The sequence below is a fragment of the Eriocheir sinensis genome, chromosome 29, assembly GCF_024679095.1.
Source record: "Eriocheir sinensis breed Jianghai 21 chromosome 29, ASM2467909v1, whole genome shotgun sequence".
Lineage (NCBI taxonomy): Eukaryota > Metazoa > Arthropoda > Malacostraca > Decapoda > Varunidae > Eriocheir > Eriocheir sinensis.
The window spans coordinates 17,466,523-17,487,876 of NC_066537.1; the positions used below are offsets into that span (position 1 = coordinate 17,466,523).

The 21,354-nt window shown below is 42.4% G+C and overlaps 1 protein-coding gene across 6 annotated transcripts in view; it reads left to right on the forward strand.

Annotated features, from left to right (window-relative positions):
* Positions 1–21,354, forward strand: part of LOC127005224 (MIP18 family protein galla-2-like) — a 26,717-nt gene continuing 5,363 nt past the window's right edge. The window contains exons 1-7 of one of the 6 annotated variants that reach the window (XM_050873956.1): positions 1–282; positions 2,419–2,508; positions 4,913–5,002; positions 8,979–9,098; positions 10,624–10,728; positions 11,289–11,416; positions 12,942–13,089. In XM_050873956.1, coding sequence (XP_050729913.1) covers positions 2,431–2,508; positions 4,913–5,002; positions 8,979–9,098; positions 10,624–10,728; positions 11,289–11,381 — 486 coding nt within the window. In that variant the 5' untranslated portion in view covers positions 1–282; positions 2,419–2,430 and the 3' untranslated portion in view covers positions 11,382–11,416; positions 12,942–13,089. The other 5 variants (XM_050873953.1, XM_050873954.1, XM_050873952.1 and 2 more) reach the window with 5 other exon arrangements.

Here is a 21,354-nt window from a genome sequence, read left to right on the forward strand (position 1 = left end):
ACGTGGGGAAATATGAATAGGTACGTAGGAGATGAAACTGTATGACCCGCTCTGGGTTTCACTGGTATAGAAGTTTATTTTAAGCCGTAACACACACTTTTTTCTGCCCTCTATTATATACTAAGGGCAGGTGGCACCCCACACGAGGGCCTCCGCACCAGTGACCCGCAGCCTCAGTGCCGTGACCTCGATTAACTGTGCCTCTCCACTCTCCGGGGCCGCCTGACCTCTGCCTTCGATTCCGCTTTCCGCATTATTAGCAGGTGTGGAGGAGAGCAACAGGTGAGCACTTCAAGGTGTTGCGGGCGTGGCGGGGGCGGGCACGCAGCGAGGGAGGGCAGCCCAGCACCCACCCGTCATGGCACCGACCTTCTTCTTTTGAGCTGTTCCGCATAGTATCGCTCCTTAGGTCCTCCTTGGCACTTCTTTACGCTGAGGTACTTCACTACGCAGTGCTGTTTTTCTTTACACGGCTTTTTATCCCTTCACAGCCCATCGTGCCATCATCCCCCGGGGGAGTGGCCAGGGATGTAGTGAAGGGTTGCGGGCCGTGATGAGGGCAGGGCAATACTTAAGAATCACACCCACTGGCAGTTGACACTTGGGTATATTTAATTTATTGTCACCCCCTGATTTTGGTATTTTTTTCATCCACTTGATAGTTTTTTAAAATTTATTTGAGTGCTTTAGTCATATCATTTGTTGCAAAATGAACAATAAACCTAACATGATCATGTCATTGTTGCCCTCCCCTACTTCTGCTTCATAATACATGTCACACTGCGTTGACTTCCACACTCTGTTCTCTTATAGGAACTTGAGACCTAGCGCTGCTGATTGACAAAACCCTGTCTTTTCGCTTTATTTTCTGATCAACATAGTTGTGTCCTGTCATTGCTTCTGCTCCAGCTTTCCCCACTGTGTATGATTCATCAGCATTTGCTGCAGTATTAGCAACTTCACCAGTGGAAATACAGACAAGAGATTCATACCCTTGATATGAGAATGGGGAATGTGTAGAAAGTCAATTAATGAAAGTTTCACAATCCTGACTGTCACGTGCTGTTCTGGATGGACGTAAATCAGTATGCTGGTCTGATGTGCTGCCATGAACACCACAGAAGTTTTCCAGTGCATTGCAGAGAGGAACACATTTTGGAGTTACAAAGACCCATTTGGTCACAGTGCTATCAGTTATTCCCCTACCACGAGCCAGTCCACCAGATGTCTTCAATAATCTCATGAGTTCTTGCTCAATTATTTGGTCTGTAAAATTCCCACTCCAAAATGTATCACTTCTCCGTATTGTGAAGTAACCATGCTTGGAGAAATTTAGAAACTCAGTTTCACCCATGATTTCAGGTAGCTTCTCCATTGAGTCAAGATACAGACATGATGATTTAGCATAAGCAGTATGGCCTGCTGCATGGAATATCGGGATCATTTCACTCACAGCATGAAGATGCAAATGCCAGTCTCCTGTGCGCTCTGCTCTGATAAAGAGCAGAATTACTTGCACCTGCTTTAAATGATGGATCCATAACTTGCCTGTACGACTTTGTCTAGCAGCATCTGCCATGAATCATGTAAAATATGAGTCAGCTGCTGAACTACCTCTTCATTCATAATGCAACTCATGTCACACTCCCTGGCAAGGAGCATTCTTTGAACAGAGCAAAACTGACTGATATCCATTCCACTCAGACAACCTGGTGTCTGTAGTAAGTAGCAATTGATGGCAAGCAGAAAATCTGTTTTCTAGACAACACCTAATCAAACTACCATTCGTCTAGAGAAGACAGGGGCACCAGCAAGAGTCAGACAAGCAAAGCAGAAAGCAGATTTTTTTCAGGAAAGATGCCTTGAGGTCTATCTGATTTGAAAGTAAAGCTTGGATTGAATTTCTAACAGTATATTTACACTCCTTGCCCACAAAAACATGGGGTTAGACCCCAAAATCATCTCTCTCTCTGATGAAAAGTAACAAAGTTATTACATTTTTAGTGTTTTTCTGGTGTCCGGTCGACTCATCAACGGTCATCTTGGATTGTGAATTTTCCAAAGCCTGGATTTTATGGGACTTTGTACCATGTTACTAGATAGACCTCAGGGCATCTTTCCTGAAAAAATCAGCTTTCTACATTTTTTTCCCGGTTCACCAATATTTTCAACTAATGCTCCTGGGGTACTGTTTATAAAGTAGATTTTAGCATGAAACTTTGAATGAAGTTTGCCATCGTCAGACATAGATTAGAAACACTAATCTCATTTTCATCCATTTTCAGAAATTACTGTACATTTCAGTGAGATGTTCTTTTAAGACACCCCCCCATTGTATATTAGGCAATGTACATACTACTATCATGTTTAAAAGATAACCCCATTGTACATAGAATCTCTCCTTTCTTCCCCCAGAAGGATGTGTGGGTAATGGCTGATGCCGAGCAACAACAGCAACAACAACAACAACAACATCTACAACAACCCCTCCGTTCCATTATATCTCGAGTAAGATATATATTCACCATTTTCTTTGGGAAGGTCAAAGGGTTACTTACATTCATAAGTCTTGTTTAACCAAGGTGGAGATTATCTTTGTTGTTCTACATTGAACACCTAATTTGGTAATGCCCATTACGTGGTGGGAAAATCAAAACTGCACCGCATATTCCAAGTGGAGTCAGACTAAACTATTATTGTACAGTGGAAGTATTACATCTTTATTCATGAATGAAAAGTTTCCATTAATGAAGCCCAGTGTTCTGTTTATGTGCTGTGTCAGTGTGTTGCTGTGAGAATTTAAGGTTTGATGCGATTCTGATACTAAGGTCCTTTACCCACTAAAGTTGACTAAACGCTTTTGAGTTTCATTTTGTAATCAAAGCTCTTATTTTTCATTTCAGCATTAAGAACATGGCAATTACTTAGTATGTTAAAGGGCATTTCCCATCCATCAGACCAAGCTGAAAATTTATGGAAATTTTCTTGGAAGCTTTGTCTGTCTTCGCCTGAAAGGATTGTATTACTAAACTTTGTGTCATCGGTAAATTTACTAATGATGATAATGTAAATTATGAACAGTAATGGGCCAAGACCTGCCCTGATAGATTAGAGCACTTTTGAGGAGGGATAAGGAGAGGTATATCAGAGGTCTCACTGAGGATGTTGAGGGTTGTCTTAATGCAAATGACCTTGACCTGTCTTGTGAGCTCTGAAGAAGCTCTGCTCCAGATCCACATCTCAAGCGATTACTATCCAAAAACAGACATGTTATTGAAGCAATGTGTGTTGAAAAATACAGCAAATTTAATTTAAACAAAGGCACTTTCAAGTTAGATTCAGTAAAGATGTCCCTGGTTGAGAGGTCTCTCTCAGCCCCTTTAATCCCTCTGTCTGTCCACTGCAGCATGGGGGGAAGGGTGTCCTACTACATGACCTGTTGAATAGGGATTTTCCCACCCCTCCCTGCCCTGCCCTCTCATGGTTTGTCTTTGTTTCATCTTCTTTCATTTTTGTTTAAAATGAGATCTATACTGACTTTCCTCACTTCCTCTCCAGCTTCTTATCACAGAAGATGGTGGCAGTGTCCACTAAAACTGTCTGGTAAATATACATCTTTTGTCTGCAAGTGTGGGATTTATTTACTTCAAGATCATGTCATTGTAATCATCCTAGTCTGTTGTCCTTTCCTTACAAATGGCTGAATTGTTTGTTGGTGGACTGTGAATGTTTGGAGTGGTACTACAAAAAATTCTCTGTAACTGCCTTTGTGCAGTTGGGGGAATAGTGAACCTGCAAATATGGGGATATGGAGTGTGCATCTCATGTGTGGGAAGGTTCCACACACACGCAGAGTCCTTTTGGACAGAGTAAGCAAAGTCTTTTTGCCTCGTCAGCTCTTCTCTCACTGACTCTTCTACCTCTTGAATTTCACTGCAGTGTTGCATCGTTGCCTATCTTTTACTGCCATTTTCATGGTAGCTTTTTTTTCTCTGCACTCTTTTTGTTGCCTCACCAACATTTTAGTGTGAGAATGGAATAAGCTCCCACCGTCAGTGGTCCAGTGTAACACGAATGACTGCTTCAAAAACAAGCTCGACCGCCACTTCCTTCAACTTAATATCAACTAGAGTTGAAATGCAATGTTTTGCAGCCTTCTGATTAATGTAGAATCACTTAGGTTTAAGGACAGACCACCTAGTCTGGACCATGGGGTCTGTGTGGTCTGATTTTCTATGTAAATCTCTCTCTCTCTCTCTCTCCACTGAATGAAGTGAATATTTATTTTTCGATAGAAACCTACCTCTTGTTTGATTTACATTGTTTTTGATTTACGCGACTTCTTCAAGGACACAATACTCGCGTAAATCAAGAGTTACCTGTACCATGAGACTTTAGCAGGGTTAAGTGGCCTTCCTGCACAATACTTTCTACTATAGCTCACCCCTATACTGTCGAAACCAGTATTTTAATTATTTCATTCCTTTTCCTATTAAACTCTTGAACAACCTTCCTTCATCCATATTTCTTCCTGCCTACCACTTAAATGGCTTCAAGAACAAAGTACCAAGACGCCTCTCCAATTGATTTTTAATATTGAATTTGGATATTCACATATGTTTTTGGGGAGCATCAACAATGATTTTTTCATCTTTTATTTTCTTTGAGCTGCTTCCTTTGCTGTGAAAAAAATAGTTATAATCTATCTCTGTCAAATCTTCTGTTAGTAATATTCTTAATCTTAAGTTTGCAAAGTATTATCATAATTACTTACTTTTACCATATCCCATGTAATTTTCCTATGCCTGCTGTATCATCATTATGTATTTCAAATGTTATCATTATCCTCATCAACCATGCAGCTTTTGTCAGACTCACTTGTCTTACATACTTATCTTTTTCACTCCCACAGCAACAAAGCTATGTGCGTTTTGTGAATAGAACGCAGCGAAGTGTCCATGTCCTCTGGGTGAGCTACCAGGGTGAACACAGGCTGTATAAGGTGAGCTGCTTGAGTTAGCCTGGCTGTGCAGATGAGCTCTGTAGTGAATAAAGTAGGAGCTGTGAAGCTTTTAGGCCACTGGCACACAAGCAACTTGTGGTTGTTACGCAGTGGCGACACGCAGTAGTGTGTATGTGGCTTCCCATAGGCTTCCATTTTTCTGAAGCAAACCCTTTCACATGAAGGACTGTGGCCCCGCCACAAGTGCTTTGTGGCTTGGATCGTCACACACAGGCCACTTGTGGTTGCTCAGTGGCAAGCAAAACTTCCTTCTTGGTGTCCATGCTGAGACCGAAGATTGAAGAGGTGTGTAGTGGTGTTTCTTTGCCGTGGCTAACCTTACACACGGGTGACTGTGACGTCGCTCAGTTGAGCAACAAATCATGTGTAACAATGTCATGAAAACTACTTGTGTTGTCACGGTGTGGCGACCACAATTTGCTTGTGTGCCAGCGGCCTTACTTGTGTAGTTGTATGGGGTACGTTAGGTAGTGTTGGCTGTGTGAGGAAAGTTGTGTATAGTAGGATCTTGATTTTGGCAGTATTTTGTTTAGCCATTCGCCATTTTGGTGATGGGCACAAACTGCACCAATGTTTTAGTTCTAGTGAATCTTTATCAAAGTATGTTTTAGTTCTAGTGAATCTTTATCAAAGTTTAGTGATTTTTCCTTATCCAAATGGTTTATGGAAATCCCAATGGCATGCCTCCTATTGTCCTTAAAAATTGCTTCTGTGCTGACACCCTTCCAAGTCAAACTCTTTTGTCTCTGCCTTTCAACATGCACCTTTTATCCTGCTGGAAGTATGCCTACATGCAGCCTGTGCCTAAGAAGGCTGACCATTCCATTCCCTCAAACTACCATCCTCTCTCTCTCTCTCTCTCGGGAATTTACCTCATATTTACCTCATTGTGATATATGGGAAAGGAGCTGTGGTTGTACTGTCTTGTCTCACTATTTCCTATAACCAAGCTTGGCCTTGTGTGTGTGTGTGTGTGTGTGTGTGTGTGTGTGTATTTATGTGTGTGTATTTACGTCTAGTAATACAGAAAAAAAAGAAGATTAGGGCTCTGTCGTGCTGTCCCATTATCCAGTTTGGCTTTAAATTCATGAATCGTTTTGCACACACCACACTCCTCACAAGTGTGTCATTGTGTTGTTATGCTTCTGGAAAAACTGTATTTTCTGATGTCTCTCCTGTCTCTTCTTCTTTCTTCTTCTTTTGCCTCTTGTCATTCTTCTGTGCACGTACCAATTAGGTTTTCTGTCCCATCTCTCCAATCAATCTATCCCTCTCCTCACTATATGGTCTCCTCTCTCTCTTCTTCTCTCCAGTGTTGTTAGTCCCAATTTCTCCAGTCTTTCTTCATAAGTATGTTCTCTCAGATTTTCCGGTAATTTATTCGCTGCTCATTGTATTCTTTCCAACTTTCTAATTTCTTTCTTCAATCTAGGTGACCACACTAATGCTGCATATTCCAGTCTTGGACATATCATCGATTTTATTAGTTTCTTCACCATTTCTTCATCTAAATATCTAAATGCTGCTTTTATGTTTCCAAGAAGATTGTATGTTTCCCCAGTTATCCGGTCTATATGTTTTCCAAAGGATAACTTGTCTGTTATGATCACTCCCAGATCTTTTTCTTCATTTTTTCGTGATTCTTTCATTACAAACTCCATCACGCTACACTTCTCTGTTTTGAATGTCATTTTCCATATGATGTCATTCTTATTTTATTCTATCGGATCTTGGCTCAGGGCTACAGATCTTCTTCATTAGCACCCTCCTCATTATTTTAGCATCATCAGCAAACATATTCATATTTGTCATTTCATTAATATATATTACAAACATAATCAGAGCCAACACCGATCCTTGGGGGACTCCACTAGTCACTTCCATCCAGCTTGATTTATTATTCCTGATTACTGTTCTCATTTCTCTCTCTCATAGTCCAAAGTCCAATCCAAAACCCAACCAACCCCCAGACCTCCAACATGATTAAGTTTTATATTAATTGCTTGTGTGGTACTTGTCTCTTCTCCTCCAGTCCCACACACACACACAACCAACAACCCTTTCTGTTATTTTAATTACTCTTGAATAGAAGTGAATGCTGATCAGTTATACAAGACCGTCCTCCTCTCTGAATCTGGTGGCTATGTTAATACAGTCGTCCCTCTCAAAAATACGGGGTTAGGGACCCAGGATCTCCATATAAAATTGCCCCCCCCAGAAACACTCCCAGGGCTGTGTTTGAAAGAGGAATCAGGACTCGTGCAGCAGCACAGGTTGCCAACTCGGCATGTCCGCTGGCTCCCGGCTTTGAGAGATGGACCGCATTCGTGCTGTGATAATGTCATCAGCAAACATGGCGGCCCAAACAAACACATATAAGTGTTTCCATTGCATTTCACCTCTGTGCCACCATAACCACTGCAGCTTCCTTTTCATCTTCTGTTGTAAGGAGCTCGTCAGCCTGGACAGCTAGTAATGCATGTTAAACGTCGCCAGGAAGATCAGCGTACGCCATTTTGCTGTGAGTGAGACGCCGTTACCATAGCAACGGCGAGGCTTAGTAAAAGGACGGCCTTCATCTCCACTCTTGCAGCACTCTTGGAGCACTGGCAGTTGCTGCGGCAAGAATTTCTTTTACACTGTGATTTTCAATGTGTTGGCCCTGAGGGAGTAAGCCATTTCAAAGGCTTTAGTTGGGACCGAAAGGGACAACTACCTCTCAAACCAAGACCAAGACCCAAGATGATAGATACAGCGAACACTGCTCTCATTCACGTGGTATGCTCTCCCTACGGCAACGTAACTCATCCCAAAACGTAACTTCTCCAAAATCTGAATTCTTCTGCAAGGTGAACACCTATCTCGAATGCTTTGAGGTGCTTTCAGCGGGTGTTTTGGTAGAACAGTGTTGCCACTCATGTCATTGCCACTTGGTGCGACGAGCGGCAAATTAAAAAATCCTAAAAAAATTCTTCCATGACAATCCGTATAAAACCAAAACCATACTGTTGGAAACCGTACTATTTGAGGGATGACTGTATATGTACTGTTTTCTTCTAAATACTCCAACCATCTGTTTTTTATAATTTTCTCACATCTTTGCTACTACACTTGTTAATGACACTGGCTTATAGTTCGACGGGTCTTCTTTACTTCCTCCTTTATATATTGGGACGATGTTAGCCCTCTTCCAGTCTCTTGGTACCTTCCCTTGTGCTAGTGAGACATTAATCAAGTTGCTCAACTTTTTAGCTATTTACTGGTTACACTTTTAGCACCCAATTTGATATACCATCCGGTCCCGCTGATTTCCTCGCATCCAATTCTTCCAATAATTTTCTAACTTCATCTGCTGATGTTTGTATTCTCTCCAGACCCACTCTATTCCCCGGCACTGCATCTACACCTTCAAACTCACTCTCCCTTGTGAACACTGTTTGGAAACAATTATTCATCACTTCTACTATTTCACTTATACTATCAAAAGTTTCACCATTAACTTTAACTTTCTGAATCTCATCTCTATTTTTCAACTTTCCATTTATGAACTTATAAAACAGTTTTGGCTGGTCTTTGCACTTATCTACAATATTTTTCTCAAAATTCCTTTTTTCTTCTCTTCTTACTTTGACATAAGCATTCCTCTTCCTTTTGTACTCATTCCATAGATCCATCCTCCTATTTTTTCTCCATTTGTTCCATGCCTTCTCCTTATCCTGCTTGGCGTCTACACACTTTCTATTATACCACTCTTCTCTTGATTTCTGGCCTTCTTTCAACCTTGGTACCCACTTTTCCACTCCTTCGTTGTAAATCCGTAGAAATGTGTGTGTGTGTGTGTGTGTGTGTGTTGCTGCCCAGTTGCTCCTTCCATGTCCCATCTCACATCACTGCTTTTCTCTCTCCTTCCCTACCCACGTCTTTCTTTTCTCTACCATTCCCCTTTTCCCCTCAGACCCTTCCTCCTGGGGCAGAGTACAATGTGAATACATATGTTACTCATCCGTGGGTGTTTCGTGACGCTGAGACAGGTGCTACCTTGCTGGTGAACTCAGAGGAGGTGTTCTTCCCTAAGGTGTGTATTTATCTAGTAGTGATTCACAAGAATTGAGCTACACTCTTGGAGTTCTTTCCTTTTCCATCTTCTGTAGACCACATAGGATTGCTTTCTCCTCTTCTGCAGCTTCCCTTCTTTCAGTGAACAGACATTATACTGTAAATCTTATCTGCCATTTGATCTCTGCATGGTCTCAGTATCCGATTAAATAAACAATCAGGCCCTGGGGCCTTCCTTCCTGCAGTAGTTCATACATTTTTTTTTTTTTTTTTTTTTTTTTACTTATGCTTTTATATCCTTCAGATTGGAGTTTCTAGTTACTCCATTCTACTCTTTGAAGTATTTTTCTTCTTTCAAAAGCCAATTTGAATCTTTAGTTCATTATTGAAGCTTGCATTACTGCATCTGCATCTGAAAAGAAACAATGCAGCTAGTATCAGAAAAGGTTGAATTTAATGCATGGCTACTTTTGGCTAGTTTTGTTGCTGTAGCATAACTCCTTAGTCAGTCTATGAACTTTTCAGCCTCCCCTTGTAAGTAATACATCTTTTCAGCACATATCAAGCAACACAGTACAACAATCACAGCCACATCAAATATACCAAATGTCAGTTTATCCTATGACACAACATCAAACTTATGATACTCACAAATACTTAGGGGTTTAATAATAGCCTCGTGATTCTTTTCCTCTTTTCCATCCACTGTAAGGGATAAAAGCCTTGCGCTCCTATCCCTTGTCTCGTTGCCTAACGTCTGTCCTTCTTGCCTAAGGTGGACCTGCCTATGGCACCGCATCTGACCCTTGGGTCAAGCATGACATCCTTCACTGCTCTCCTTGTCTGATGCTCCTTCACCCCTATGCTGAGGTCGGCGGCTACACACTGACCCAGCAGCGCCCATCACTTCACCCTCCACACACTCCACTCCTCACTACGTGACCCGAGTATGCTCGTGTACATCAATACATTACATTCAACACATTGCATTACCTTACGTTATCATTACACTTACCATCTTATGACAAACATCATCTATATACAACACATCATAGGCGCGACTACTATATGCAACACATCATAGGCGCGACTACACACAAATTTACAAAGATTGGATTACCTCAGCAAAACACTCTTGCAGATCTTTAAATTACAATTAAGTACCTTTAGTTCTTTAATTCTGAGGTATAATTTTGATTCATTAACCATAGTAAGTGACACTGCCTCCAGTTAAAGTAATCCCATGCCCAAATGATATATTCATTTGATAGATAATAAATTAGATTTTCTTCATGATTAATAAAACCTTTGTCTCATTGGGAATAAATTTATTAGACTTTAGTGCTTGAAATGTTTGTGGTGGATACTGTAGGTAAGTTTGAAGGTGTGCAGTGATGCATTGAAGTATTTGTGGTATGAAAATACTATAATTATTTATCAGGAAAGGTAATCCTGTAGTGGAAAAAAAAATACTAATATAAGTTTGTGTCTGCAAAACAATATTTAAAATCTTCAATATCTTGAGTGTGCAATGCTTCTTGCAGCCTATCTTCCCTGAGGGCCACGCACGCTACGGACCTGTCAGCCCATACAGGATCCCTGTCTATATCAGCATCCCCCTCTACACCCTCCAGGAAAGGGCAGCTCAGGTCAGTGATGTATAATCATCATCATCTGTTTAACATCAGATTTTCCCATAATCTCCAATGAGGTTAAACGGTCGATGATATGACATTGTTCATCTTTGTATGTAGAACAGTGGATCAGCTGATCACAACTAGTATAGCATCCCACACAATAACTTCCTCACAATATTCCCTCAGCAGCTCTTATGGTTAACCCTTTAATGGAAGCAACAATCATAGTTGAATGAAACATTTGAAGAAGGTAAGGAGATGGAGAAGAGGACACTGGCCACACTTACACTTACATGTTGAACACCTAATTTAGCCATGTCCTTCGCATGGTGAGGAGACCAAAAATGTGATGCATATTTTTAAGTGAGATCTTTTAAGTCTTGTATAATGGTAGTATTACATTTTTATTTTTGAATGAGTTTGTATTAATGTAGCTCAACCATTTGTTAGCTTTCTTCACTGCATTGTTGAGAAATTGTGGTTTGATGCCATTTGGACAGTTTTTAAGGGAAGGGAGTGAGGGAGACTTGCCTCATTGTATTTTAACGTCATCTCTGTGATGTTCCCAACAGGTGGTGGGGTCGTGCCTGCAGAACCCAAAACTTGCCTACTCCCTTGATATTCCAAAGAACCTCATGAGCACCATTGCTAAGTGGGTGGTGTAAGCTCACCTGCAACTTATACTCCAACAGCTTCACGTGTAAGTTTTAAGTCCCCATAGTCAGTTGTATTATCATATTACAGTTTAACAACAAGTGTACTGTCCTGTTTTGAAGCTTGTTTAACCTGAGAAAAGTGATCCCAGGGTTGGAGAGAGCCATTGTCAGGCGACCGGTTGACCAAAACATCAAGTCTCTCAGCATTGGAAAAACAGTACCTCAGCGCCTTTGGAATATTGGAGCGCATAGGTCAGTGAAAACCAAAACGTTCTAAACCTATTTGTATGGCTGTGGCAGCGGTCAAAAAATGGGATTAGCCGAGCGCTGACAACCCCTGGGATGTGCGAGGGGGGACTACGCTCAACGAGGCAAGATGAGGGACGTGAGCGTAAATGACACATAGCACGTACAGTCGTCCCTCAAATAGTACGGGGGTTAGGGACTCAGGACCCCCACACTTTTCGAAAATCCGTATGAAATTAGTGCCCCCCTTCCCCAGAAACACGCAGGGAGCATGGGCCTTAGCCAAAGGCGCCTGTACTAGTGTGCCAACAGACCAAATCTATCGGCGATCGAAATCTAGCCGACCAAGTCGGTCTGTCGACGAGGACTGGTGTGTCTCTGCGGTGAGGGGTAGGGTTCATCTGTTTACATAGTATAGGTTGCCAGTTACTATTTTCCCTACCCCTTTTGATGTGAGGAAAGGAGACTGGGAGGGAGGATGGAGAGGAGGTGAGGGGGAGGTCAGGGAGGGTAGAGGCCAGCTGGGAGGATGGAGAGGGGTGAGGGGAGGCTAGCAGCATACATGCATCTTCATGAATAAAAATAACATTTATTTATCAATGTATGCATCCTTTGTTGTCCTGTACGTAATAGGGGGATGGCTAGTCCTTTGGGCCCTGCCTGAAGGTCAGGCAGGGTTGGCAGAAGGAATGTAAGTACTGCGTCCTCTCTGACTGGGGTCCATGGTGTTGCTGAAACTGCCTGGGAGGGTAGGGTGAGGGGGTCTGCTGCTGACTGGGGGTGGGGTTGGGTGGTGTGGGTGGGGAGATAGTGGGTAGTCCTACTGAGTGTTGCCATATATTACATGATCCAGTCCAATTTTCAGTCATCTAGACCTATTGGTGCAGTTTCTGTACGCTTTCAAAAATTGCGCTCAGATGAAGCTTGTCGCCTCTCCTCGGGCAAGCCTCAATTGAGGTCTGTCGCCGTTCTCGGGTTAAATTTGAAAGTCCTGTTGTGTATCTTTATATATTGATATTTAAATCTGATGCATTGCCTCACAGAAACACCATTGCTGTAATTACTCAGCGTAAGGAAAGCTTTCTTCCTGCCATGCATTTCACAATAAATGTATCTCTAAGAATCTTCGTTTTCTCAAATATCACAGTTAGGTATTACATAGGTTATAAAAGCAATTGTGTGCAACACTGGTTTTGAGTATATTTCCTCGATGCCTCTCATGTTTGATTGTCATTCTGCTATAGTTGCAGTAGTACCAGTAATGGCAGCAAAAGCAACAGGATGTTTCACTCCTCAATATAAATCCCTCTGTACTCATTCCAGGTGAGAGCAACCATGAGGGCAGGTGATGAGCGGGAGAATCTCAATCCCCAGGTGTTTGCCGAGGCTGGCCAGCGCAAGGCAGGTCTCTCAGACTGGGATGATGCAGTCAGAGACCCATTTGATGCCAGGGAAATCTTTGACCTGATACGAGGCATCCGTGACCCTGAGCATCCCTTGACCCTGGAACAGCTCAATGTGGTGAGTGTATTATATCTCCTAAAAGGAGATTGTATATACTCATGTAAAATTCCTTTTATTTTTTCAGCTATTTTTTAGTCCCTCACATACTATGACTAACAATCATTACTCACCATGTTTAGTGCTCTGGGTTTTATGCCTGATGATGTATGTGAGCTTTTAACCCTTTCCATCCGTGACGCAGACGTCGGCGTCACAGTATGGAAAGGGTCAGAGGAAATGGAAGAGGATTAATCCTCTTCTAAACTTCTCAATCCTCCTCTAAATTCCTCTTAATCTTCTTCCATTTTCTCTTAAGAGGTTTAGAAGAGGATTAAGAGGAAAGGAAATGGAAGAGGATTAAGAGGTTTAGAAGAGAACTAACCCTTTCCATACAGTGACGTTGTCAGACGCTGACATTGGCGTCGCCGAAGTGAAGGGGTTATAAGCAGGTGGCAAGTTCTTGTGCCTCTCTTTAAGTGAATGAGTGATGAAAAATGTGAACTAGTATATTTGTTAGTGTGCGCAATTTGTTAGTGTTAGTGTGACGCACACCTGGAAAAGTTGTCGGTTGCCCAAGCTGCCACCAACGCGGTGGGAAGAAAAGGCCCAGTGTGACACCAGCTTACGGACAACCGACAACTCGCTCCTGGATGGGCATATGGGTGTTGCCATTAGCCACAATGGTTAGAGGAAAACGGCCAGTGTGACACCACCTTAAGGCAGTGAGGCCGCTGATTGAGTAAGTGCCGGTGATGACGTCATCGGACTCCCAGCGAATCACAAGTGTGTTTTCAGAGCTTAGCCAATCGTAAGGCTTCATCTGTGGCTTTAAAACAACCTGTTCTCTCTTCCTGTTTTCTTCCTTTTTCCAAGGTACGTATTTTGAGATAACAAGGGAGTAAAGGAGAAAAGAAAGGGATCTCCGGGGGGGGCAGCATGAGCCAATTATAATGGCGCCACTATAAACAGTTGCCTGCACCATGACGGGCTCGGGGCCGACCATCAGGCCCAGATGGATAGTCTACCGGCGCCATGGGCTGCATGTAAAAAAAAAAATAAATAAAATAAAAAAACTCCACGGGTTGGAACAAATAAGCGCTTTATCAGTGTTTTCAATACCTCAAGTTTAGCGTTATACCTTCAGAACGAAGCGAGCGCGAAACTTGAGAGGGTACTGTACTTGAATTCTTCTGTTTCATCTTACCTCATACACCTGTCATGTCACAATATTTCCATATTTTCATTATTACATCCCTTCCTTGCATTGTGCCCATATTTTTCTGTATTTCATCTTGCATCATCCTTCCTCCATGTCTACCATACTTGAGTAACCCATTTTATTTTCCTTATCCTGATGCAAAGCCTTGTCCTTTTTAAGTAACACTATCCCCTTTCCTTTACCCTGATAGAAAGCTTTGCTCTGTGTGAGGATCCTAGCCTATTTCTTGCTTCCATATCCCAAACAATTTTCTTCACTCATCCCTTTATTTGTTCCCCCTGTGGTGCAGGTGAGTGAGGATCAGTGTGAGGTGAGTGATGCCGAGAACCATGTGCGGGTGTTCTTCACTCCCACCATCCCTCACTGCGGCATGGCCCCCATCATTGGCCTTAGCATTCGCCTCAAGCTGCTCCATACTTTACCCCGCAGGTATGTGCTGCTGATGGTGCTCTTAATAGTTTGGAAGATAGTAGGAGTAAAATTTTGAAAAATAGCAGGTCTGTGCTGCTTTGACTTCAGCCTGTAATGTTTATACTTAAGGAGCTCTTTCTATGCAGCTTTGCATTTATGCACCTTTTACCTTTCAATCCATACCTTAGTTCTTATAGTAGAAACAAAGTAAGTTAGTGACACATAATTCCCCTTTTCTAAATCCAGACTGTCCTTCATTTATCATGTTTTCCTTTTCTAAATGTTCGACCCATTGTTTTTTATTATACACTCGGCCCTCGATTTAACGGATTAACAGGGAGGAAGGGTGGTCCGTTGTTTGAAAATACTTACTTATGATAAATACTGGGCAAGTGGGTGATACCACACACGTCTGGCAGCAAACACTGCATCCGGACAACCCGGACATTTCATTTTGCCACACTGGCCACCTGCTGGGCCCAAACAACTGACGGGCAGCTGATAATGGTGATGGTGATGATGAGTGTTGGCGTCGTGGCCTTTGCATTGGCGCAACCTGATCGATATTTTTATCGGGGCCCGTGTGTGTGTGTGTGTGTGGCTGTGTTTACTATGGGTTTGGGCATCTCAATTTGTCAATTCTTATTTTCCACATGTTGCACGGGACCCCTTTCTTTTATTCCATCTCTTCTTTTATTATTTAAGGGTTTTGACGTTTCTAAAGCCGGTGTGACACCAGAGAAATCTACCCAGCAAATGTCCGTTGCTGGGTATTTGTCCGTTGAGATTTTGTGGTCCGTTAAATCCAAAATGCATTAAATCGAGGGCCGAGTGTACTTTCACAAACTTTGCACGTTACACTTGTCAAAGAAACTGGTCTATAATTTAACAGTTCAGTTTTATCTCCACTTTTATAAATTGGTACAGTGTTTGCTCTTTCCCACTCTAAGGGCACCTTTCCTGTATTCCTAGAGAATGTTATTATGTCATAAAGTGGCTCCGATAATTCATTTCTACACTCTTTTAGCACTTGTCCCGAGATTCCATCCAGTCCCATAGCTTTCCTTCCATCTAAGGTTTTCATCAACTGTATCAATTCTCCTTTATCAACCTTTGTATGATTCAGTTTCCCCTCATTCCAATTTTCGAGACCCCAGTCAAAGTCGGTTTCTTCCGTAAACACTTTATGAAAATTTTTATTTAATATTTCTGCAATTTCTTTGATCTTCTCGTAGATTACATTTTTTTCCTTCAGCCTTTTTTTAGGCAAAATATCTATATCATTCACAAGGACTCAAATATAACTACAGCTAAGACTACACTGTTCACTCACATTTTGGGGTCTTCTGAGTATATTTGAGTATATTTTGGCTAGTGTACTCGCTCCTGAGGCTTGAGGCGAGGACAGCAGTGCGGCACTCTCTCCACCGAAACTCCAGATCTGCTACTCCCTTGCCTCCTACTCACAGCCCTGAGCATCCCATCATACATGTTGATTCATCAGAAGTGCATGTGTGGGGATACCTAAATACTGACGTAACACTTCTATTCTGTAAACATCGTGCAGCCATATCACCCCACAACCAAAGATCTCTGTCGCCATCTTCACTGCTGCCCTACCTAAACTTACACATTCCTTAGTTTTTACCTCTTCACTTATCCGATTGGTTCTGATCGGCGATAACATTCGTATGACCTTCGTCCCACTGGCATCAGATTATTGGAGTTTTACTGTATGTGTATTTCATGATTCCCAGATACCCAGCCCCCGGTACCTGGAAACCCCAAGTACCTGGCAAAAACCTGGCTGGCCAATAATAAATGTTAAAAAAATTCAGAAAATCAATAGAAAGATGATGTTTTGTTTTCCACCACTGCACCAGCATCCCTACCCTACAACATACTCCCCCCCCCCCCCCCCCTCTCTCTCTCTCTCTCCTTTTGTTAGTGAATCAACTGATCAGGGGTGGAGCGGGTTGAGGAAGGGGTGCTGTACCCATGCACGGCCCTTGTTTGTGGATACTTTGGTGACGGTCTTGTTGTTCTGCCGTAGACCCTCATGATCAGTGCTCAGTGGTTTAGTAAGTGCATACATAGTCATCAGATGCATTTCTGTAGTACGTGCATAAACATGTTTGGTTGAAGGGAATTACATGAGGAACTTTCAGAATATACTCCAAGTAGTATCTGGAATATCCGCTTATCTGGCATCTCTGAATCCATGCAGTTGGCGGATAGTCGGGGCTTTACTGTATAGTTTTGACTTGAAGTATCTCTTTTTTGAGCTCATTCCAGGTGTCAATGCATCTATGAGAAAAGCTTTTTTTTTTCTCTCTCTCTCTCTCAGGCACCTTCTCTTTTTCATCTCTTTCTGTGACACATTGTATTTTCAGTATCCCTTAAAACAGGTCATCCCTGTTGATTGTTTCCATTTCCTGCAGTCAGATCTATTTTTCTTTTCTCCTCCAAGGTAGGCAAACCCAATCTTTCCAATCTCTCCTGATATGTCATGTCTCAAACTTGGCCCATTTTTGTTGCTGCTCATTGAATTCTTTTCATTTCCATTTTCCATTTTTCTTTCCATTTAGAAATCACACCACTGCTGCATATTCCGATATTGATTGAATCACCAACACGATCAGAAATAATTAAAGATTTATTTATTTATTTATTTATTTTATTTTTTTTTTTTTTATTTATTTATTTTTTTTACTCAGGTTTAAGGTGGAAGTGATCCTCTCTCCTGGGAGCCATGCCAGTGAGGCAGCCATCAACAAACAGCTAGCAGACAAGGAGCGTGTGGCGGCTACCCTAGAGAACCCAAGTTTGCTGGCAGTAGTAAACAAGTGCATTGCCCCAGACCACCCTGCTGCCAGTGTGGGCTGATGCAAGGTCTGAAGGCCAGCAGTAATGTGAGGGATACATGAACCTGGGTAAGACTGCATTGCAGGGATGTTGAAAATCTGTACAAAATCTTTAGCCCATGCTGTAGTTGTAGTTAGTGGCTGAGAAGAGCCATGTAGAAGGGTGTTGTTGAAAATGAATGCATGTCAAAGGAAGATAGAACTCTATAATGTTTTTTGTTGTCCATTTTGTATTAAAACTTGGTGGTTTTATCACCTCATATTAGTATATTTTTTATAGTCATTATAGATATATTAGAATGTATACATGCTCTTGTGAATTATGCAGCACTCTCTCTCTCTCTCTTGTTAATAGGATTTAAATTTAATCGGTTTCTACTTAGGTATAAGGACAGACCACTAAACCTGGACCATGATGTTTGTGTGGTCTGATTATCTATGTAAATCTCTCTCTCTCAAGTCTCACATTTGGTGACTAATTGTTGAGAGAGTTTCTCGCAAAATATTAAGCTTTATACAAATTCAGTGCCAGAGCCCTTGGTCAACATCTTTTTTTTTTCTATCAGTCATTGCCAAATGATAAGATGAAAGATAGAAATGATTTATTTATTTAATCTTCATGCTTTGCTTAGTGTGATGTGTGGGAGAGGTGAGTGCTTGTAGGTGCTCTCTCTCTGCTGCTGCTGACCCGTCATGGTTCTGGCCTGCCTGTCTCCACTGTGGTCTCTCTCTTCTTCAGAAAGCAGGAGGTCAGAGGCTGTTCATTTTTGTATGCATATCACAAAACATCCTTGTTTATCATTGCAGTCATTGTCAGATGCGTGGGATGAATGGTGATGACCAGTGCGCTGAGGGTTTGCACCCAAAACTAGTGATTTCTTTTAAAGACGTTATTGTTCATCTTCATCTGGTTGGGGTTTTTTCTTTCAGGAATCCCCCTGCCTGGCAGGCAACCTTGTGGTGCAACCCCCACCCACCCAGGTATTTGCCTGGGGAGCCTTGCAGTTTGCAGTTCCAGGGGGGGGCATGACGAGGCATTCTGAAAGTCCACGACTTGTACACTCTACCTTCTTTTTGCTGGAGCTATCCAGCAGGTGCAGCTGCAAGCAAAATAAGCTGGCAAGCAATCTCCTACCTCACTATAGCACTAGATGCATTCCCGGTCCTGCTGTGTTTTTCCTCATTTCTGTGTTGTGGGGATGAAACTTTTATTTCTGGTGAGTTTTTATTTGTTTGCTGTTGGTTTGAGTTATTTGTTTTGCAGAGATCACTTGTTTTAAGGACAAGTTTTTGGCCTGGGTCATCACCATGGATTTTGTGTGTCTGATGGTAACTGATAGTGACAGTGAGGTGGTGGAGGATATTGATTATGTGACCAGCATGGTGAGTGAGTTTGAATATTTGTTGTTCAAGGGATGGGAGGGGAGGTGGTGGTGGATGGGGTAGATCAGCGCGTGGGGGTAGCAGTGGAAGCACTGCTATGTATGGTTGTCAGCACTTGTTCTCCTGTGCACCTTGCTAGATGGGGAATGAAAATTGAATAATCGCCAAATGAGAGAATATGGCTATCAAAGGAAAACTAGAGTAGCAATTGATTGGAGTTGCCAAATGTGAGTTTGCCAAAACCTAATACACCAAATGCAAGACTTTACTGTAATATACAAATCATGTTATGTGATACTAAAATGTGCTTTCCAGAAAGGATGATATCTATTCTGCCTACAAACTCATTATACAGTTGTACCTTAACATCCATGATTTTAAATGTCTGTGGGGTAGCCTGTGGCTATTACAAGTTTAAGAGCTGGGAATCTGTGGATTATCTTGAGCACTTTTGTGGCCAGCCTGCACTCACCACACACTATGCCACCACTCAAGGCACCTGCATTCTCCTCACTGTGGGTAGCGTGGTTACTGTGGGGCCTCAAGCAAGGTCTCCTTACTGGAAATTCCATCCATTCCCAAGTACCCCAAAAATAGCCACTAATCAAATATTTTCTCAACAGTAAACAAATCATTTATAACCAAATAAAATTAAAGAAATCAATTTTATGTCCATTTCATATACCTTGAATTGATGCAGCTGTGTGAGAAAAACCTAGTATAGGAGAAGGCAGGTTGCATTGAGAGAGAGAGAGAGAGAGAGAGAGAGGGGGCAGCCCAGCATGCAGTCACTCGGCAGGTTTGTGAGCACAGGGCCCCCCCCGCTGATGTGTCAGAAAGTCAACATGGTTGTACAGTCCCTGCACCGTTGTGAGCTCAGTGAATGCCCTCACCACCAGGTGTTGATATAGGTTGCACACACACACACAACCATCATGTGGGCAGCCATTATGTGGCATCCAGTGGTCCAGGTCCCAAGAGCAAGATAGGGCGCCCATGCCTCTGTGGCTGCGACTGAGTAAGAGCCCTCCTCTCCTTGAGCCTGATTCAGAGGAACATCATCTCCATGAGCATTGGCTAGTGTTGGCTGACAGGATCTTAGTGGAAACACTACACTGACCTAGTGGTGAGAGCTCATGGAGATGATGTTCCTCTGAACAGTGTGGGAACGGCTCAACATCATGTCACCCCTCTTCACTATCCTCAACACCATACAGCAAACTATTCACAAAATATGAAGAGGACAGACATCTTCAGCACTGCCATCTCATCTATCTCTGAGGCTGAACTCTTCACTCAAACTTCAACTCCACTTGGATGATTTCTTCAGAATCCTCTCTTATAACAGAGGTGTTCCCTCTTAATTAAAATCAACACTATTGGTATATAAATGTGATGCACTGAATCAAATGGCTTCTTGAGATCCCTGTCCAGCAACTGGCTGTAAATCTGCATCAGCAATTGGTGGGCAAGCACCTTGTGTGGCATAATGAGCAGTACAATACCACAGTATTTGTTGCAGCCCTTTCCCTTTCCAGATAGGGACAAGCAACCCCCTCTTACAATCAGGAGAAATGGGAGGTCAAGACTGCATACATATCCATCTTTTCACTGATGTTCCATATACCAGGTGCCTTTCCACCCCTCAACTTTGCCACAGCCTCTTCAATGGGTGGATCAGCATCTGCCACGGCATCAAAAAGGACAGACATGGCAACCCTATGCTGAACTCTGGGCAGCCCAGCTCAGATTTAGTGCTGAGATGAGAGTAGAGATGCATAGGAGTATACTACAGGACTCAGACTTGACGTGTCATGTGTCACTGGGTACATCTTCTAAAACATCATCTACTAATTTATCCCATTGATCTACAGATCCATGCAAAACATCACAAGATGTAATATTTCCTCAAAAAATCCACATTAAATGAATATTCACCATGTCCTCCCACAAGAGCTCAAACAAAAACTTATCTTTCCCACTTATTTGTAGAAATTTCCCTCCAAGTGGAAACACTGGTCCAGCAGTGCAGCCAAGTATGTGGACTTTATATGAGAATTGATCACATAAAGGAGTTTGAGTTAGATATTTTTACAGGTTCCGACTCTCACCCGGCCAAACGTAGGTGACTCCCAGGGTCGGACTGGCCTATTGCCCGTGTGCCAATGGTACATGGGGCCACCAAGGTACATGGGCCCCTGGACTTAACCCATGCTAAATGATATTTTAGCTTATATGGACCAGGGCCCCTTCCAGCTACTAGATGGCATGGCCCCCTTAAGCAACCCAGTCCGACTCTGGTGACTCCGACTCTGACTCCACACCTCTGGTGTATACTAAATCAGTTGTTACATAT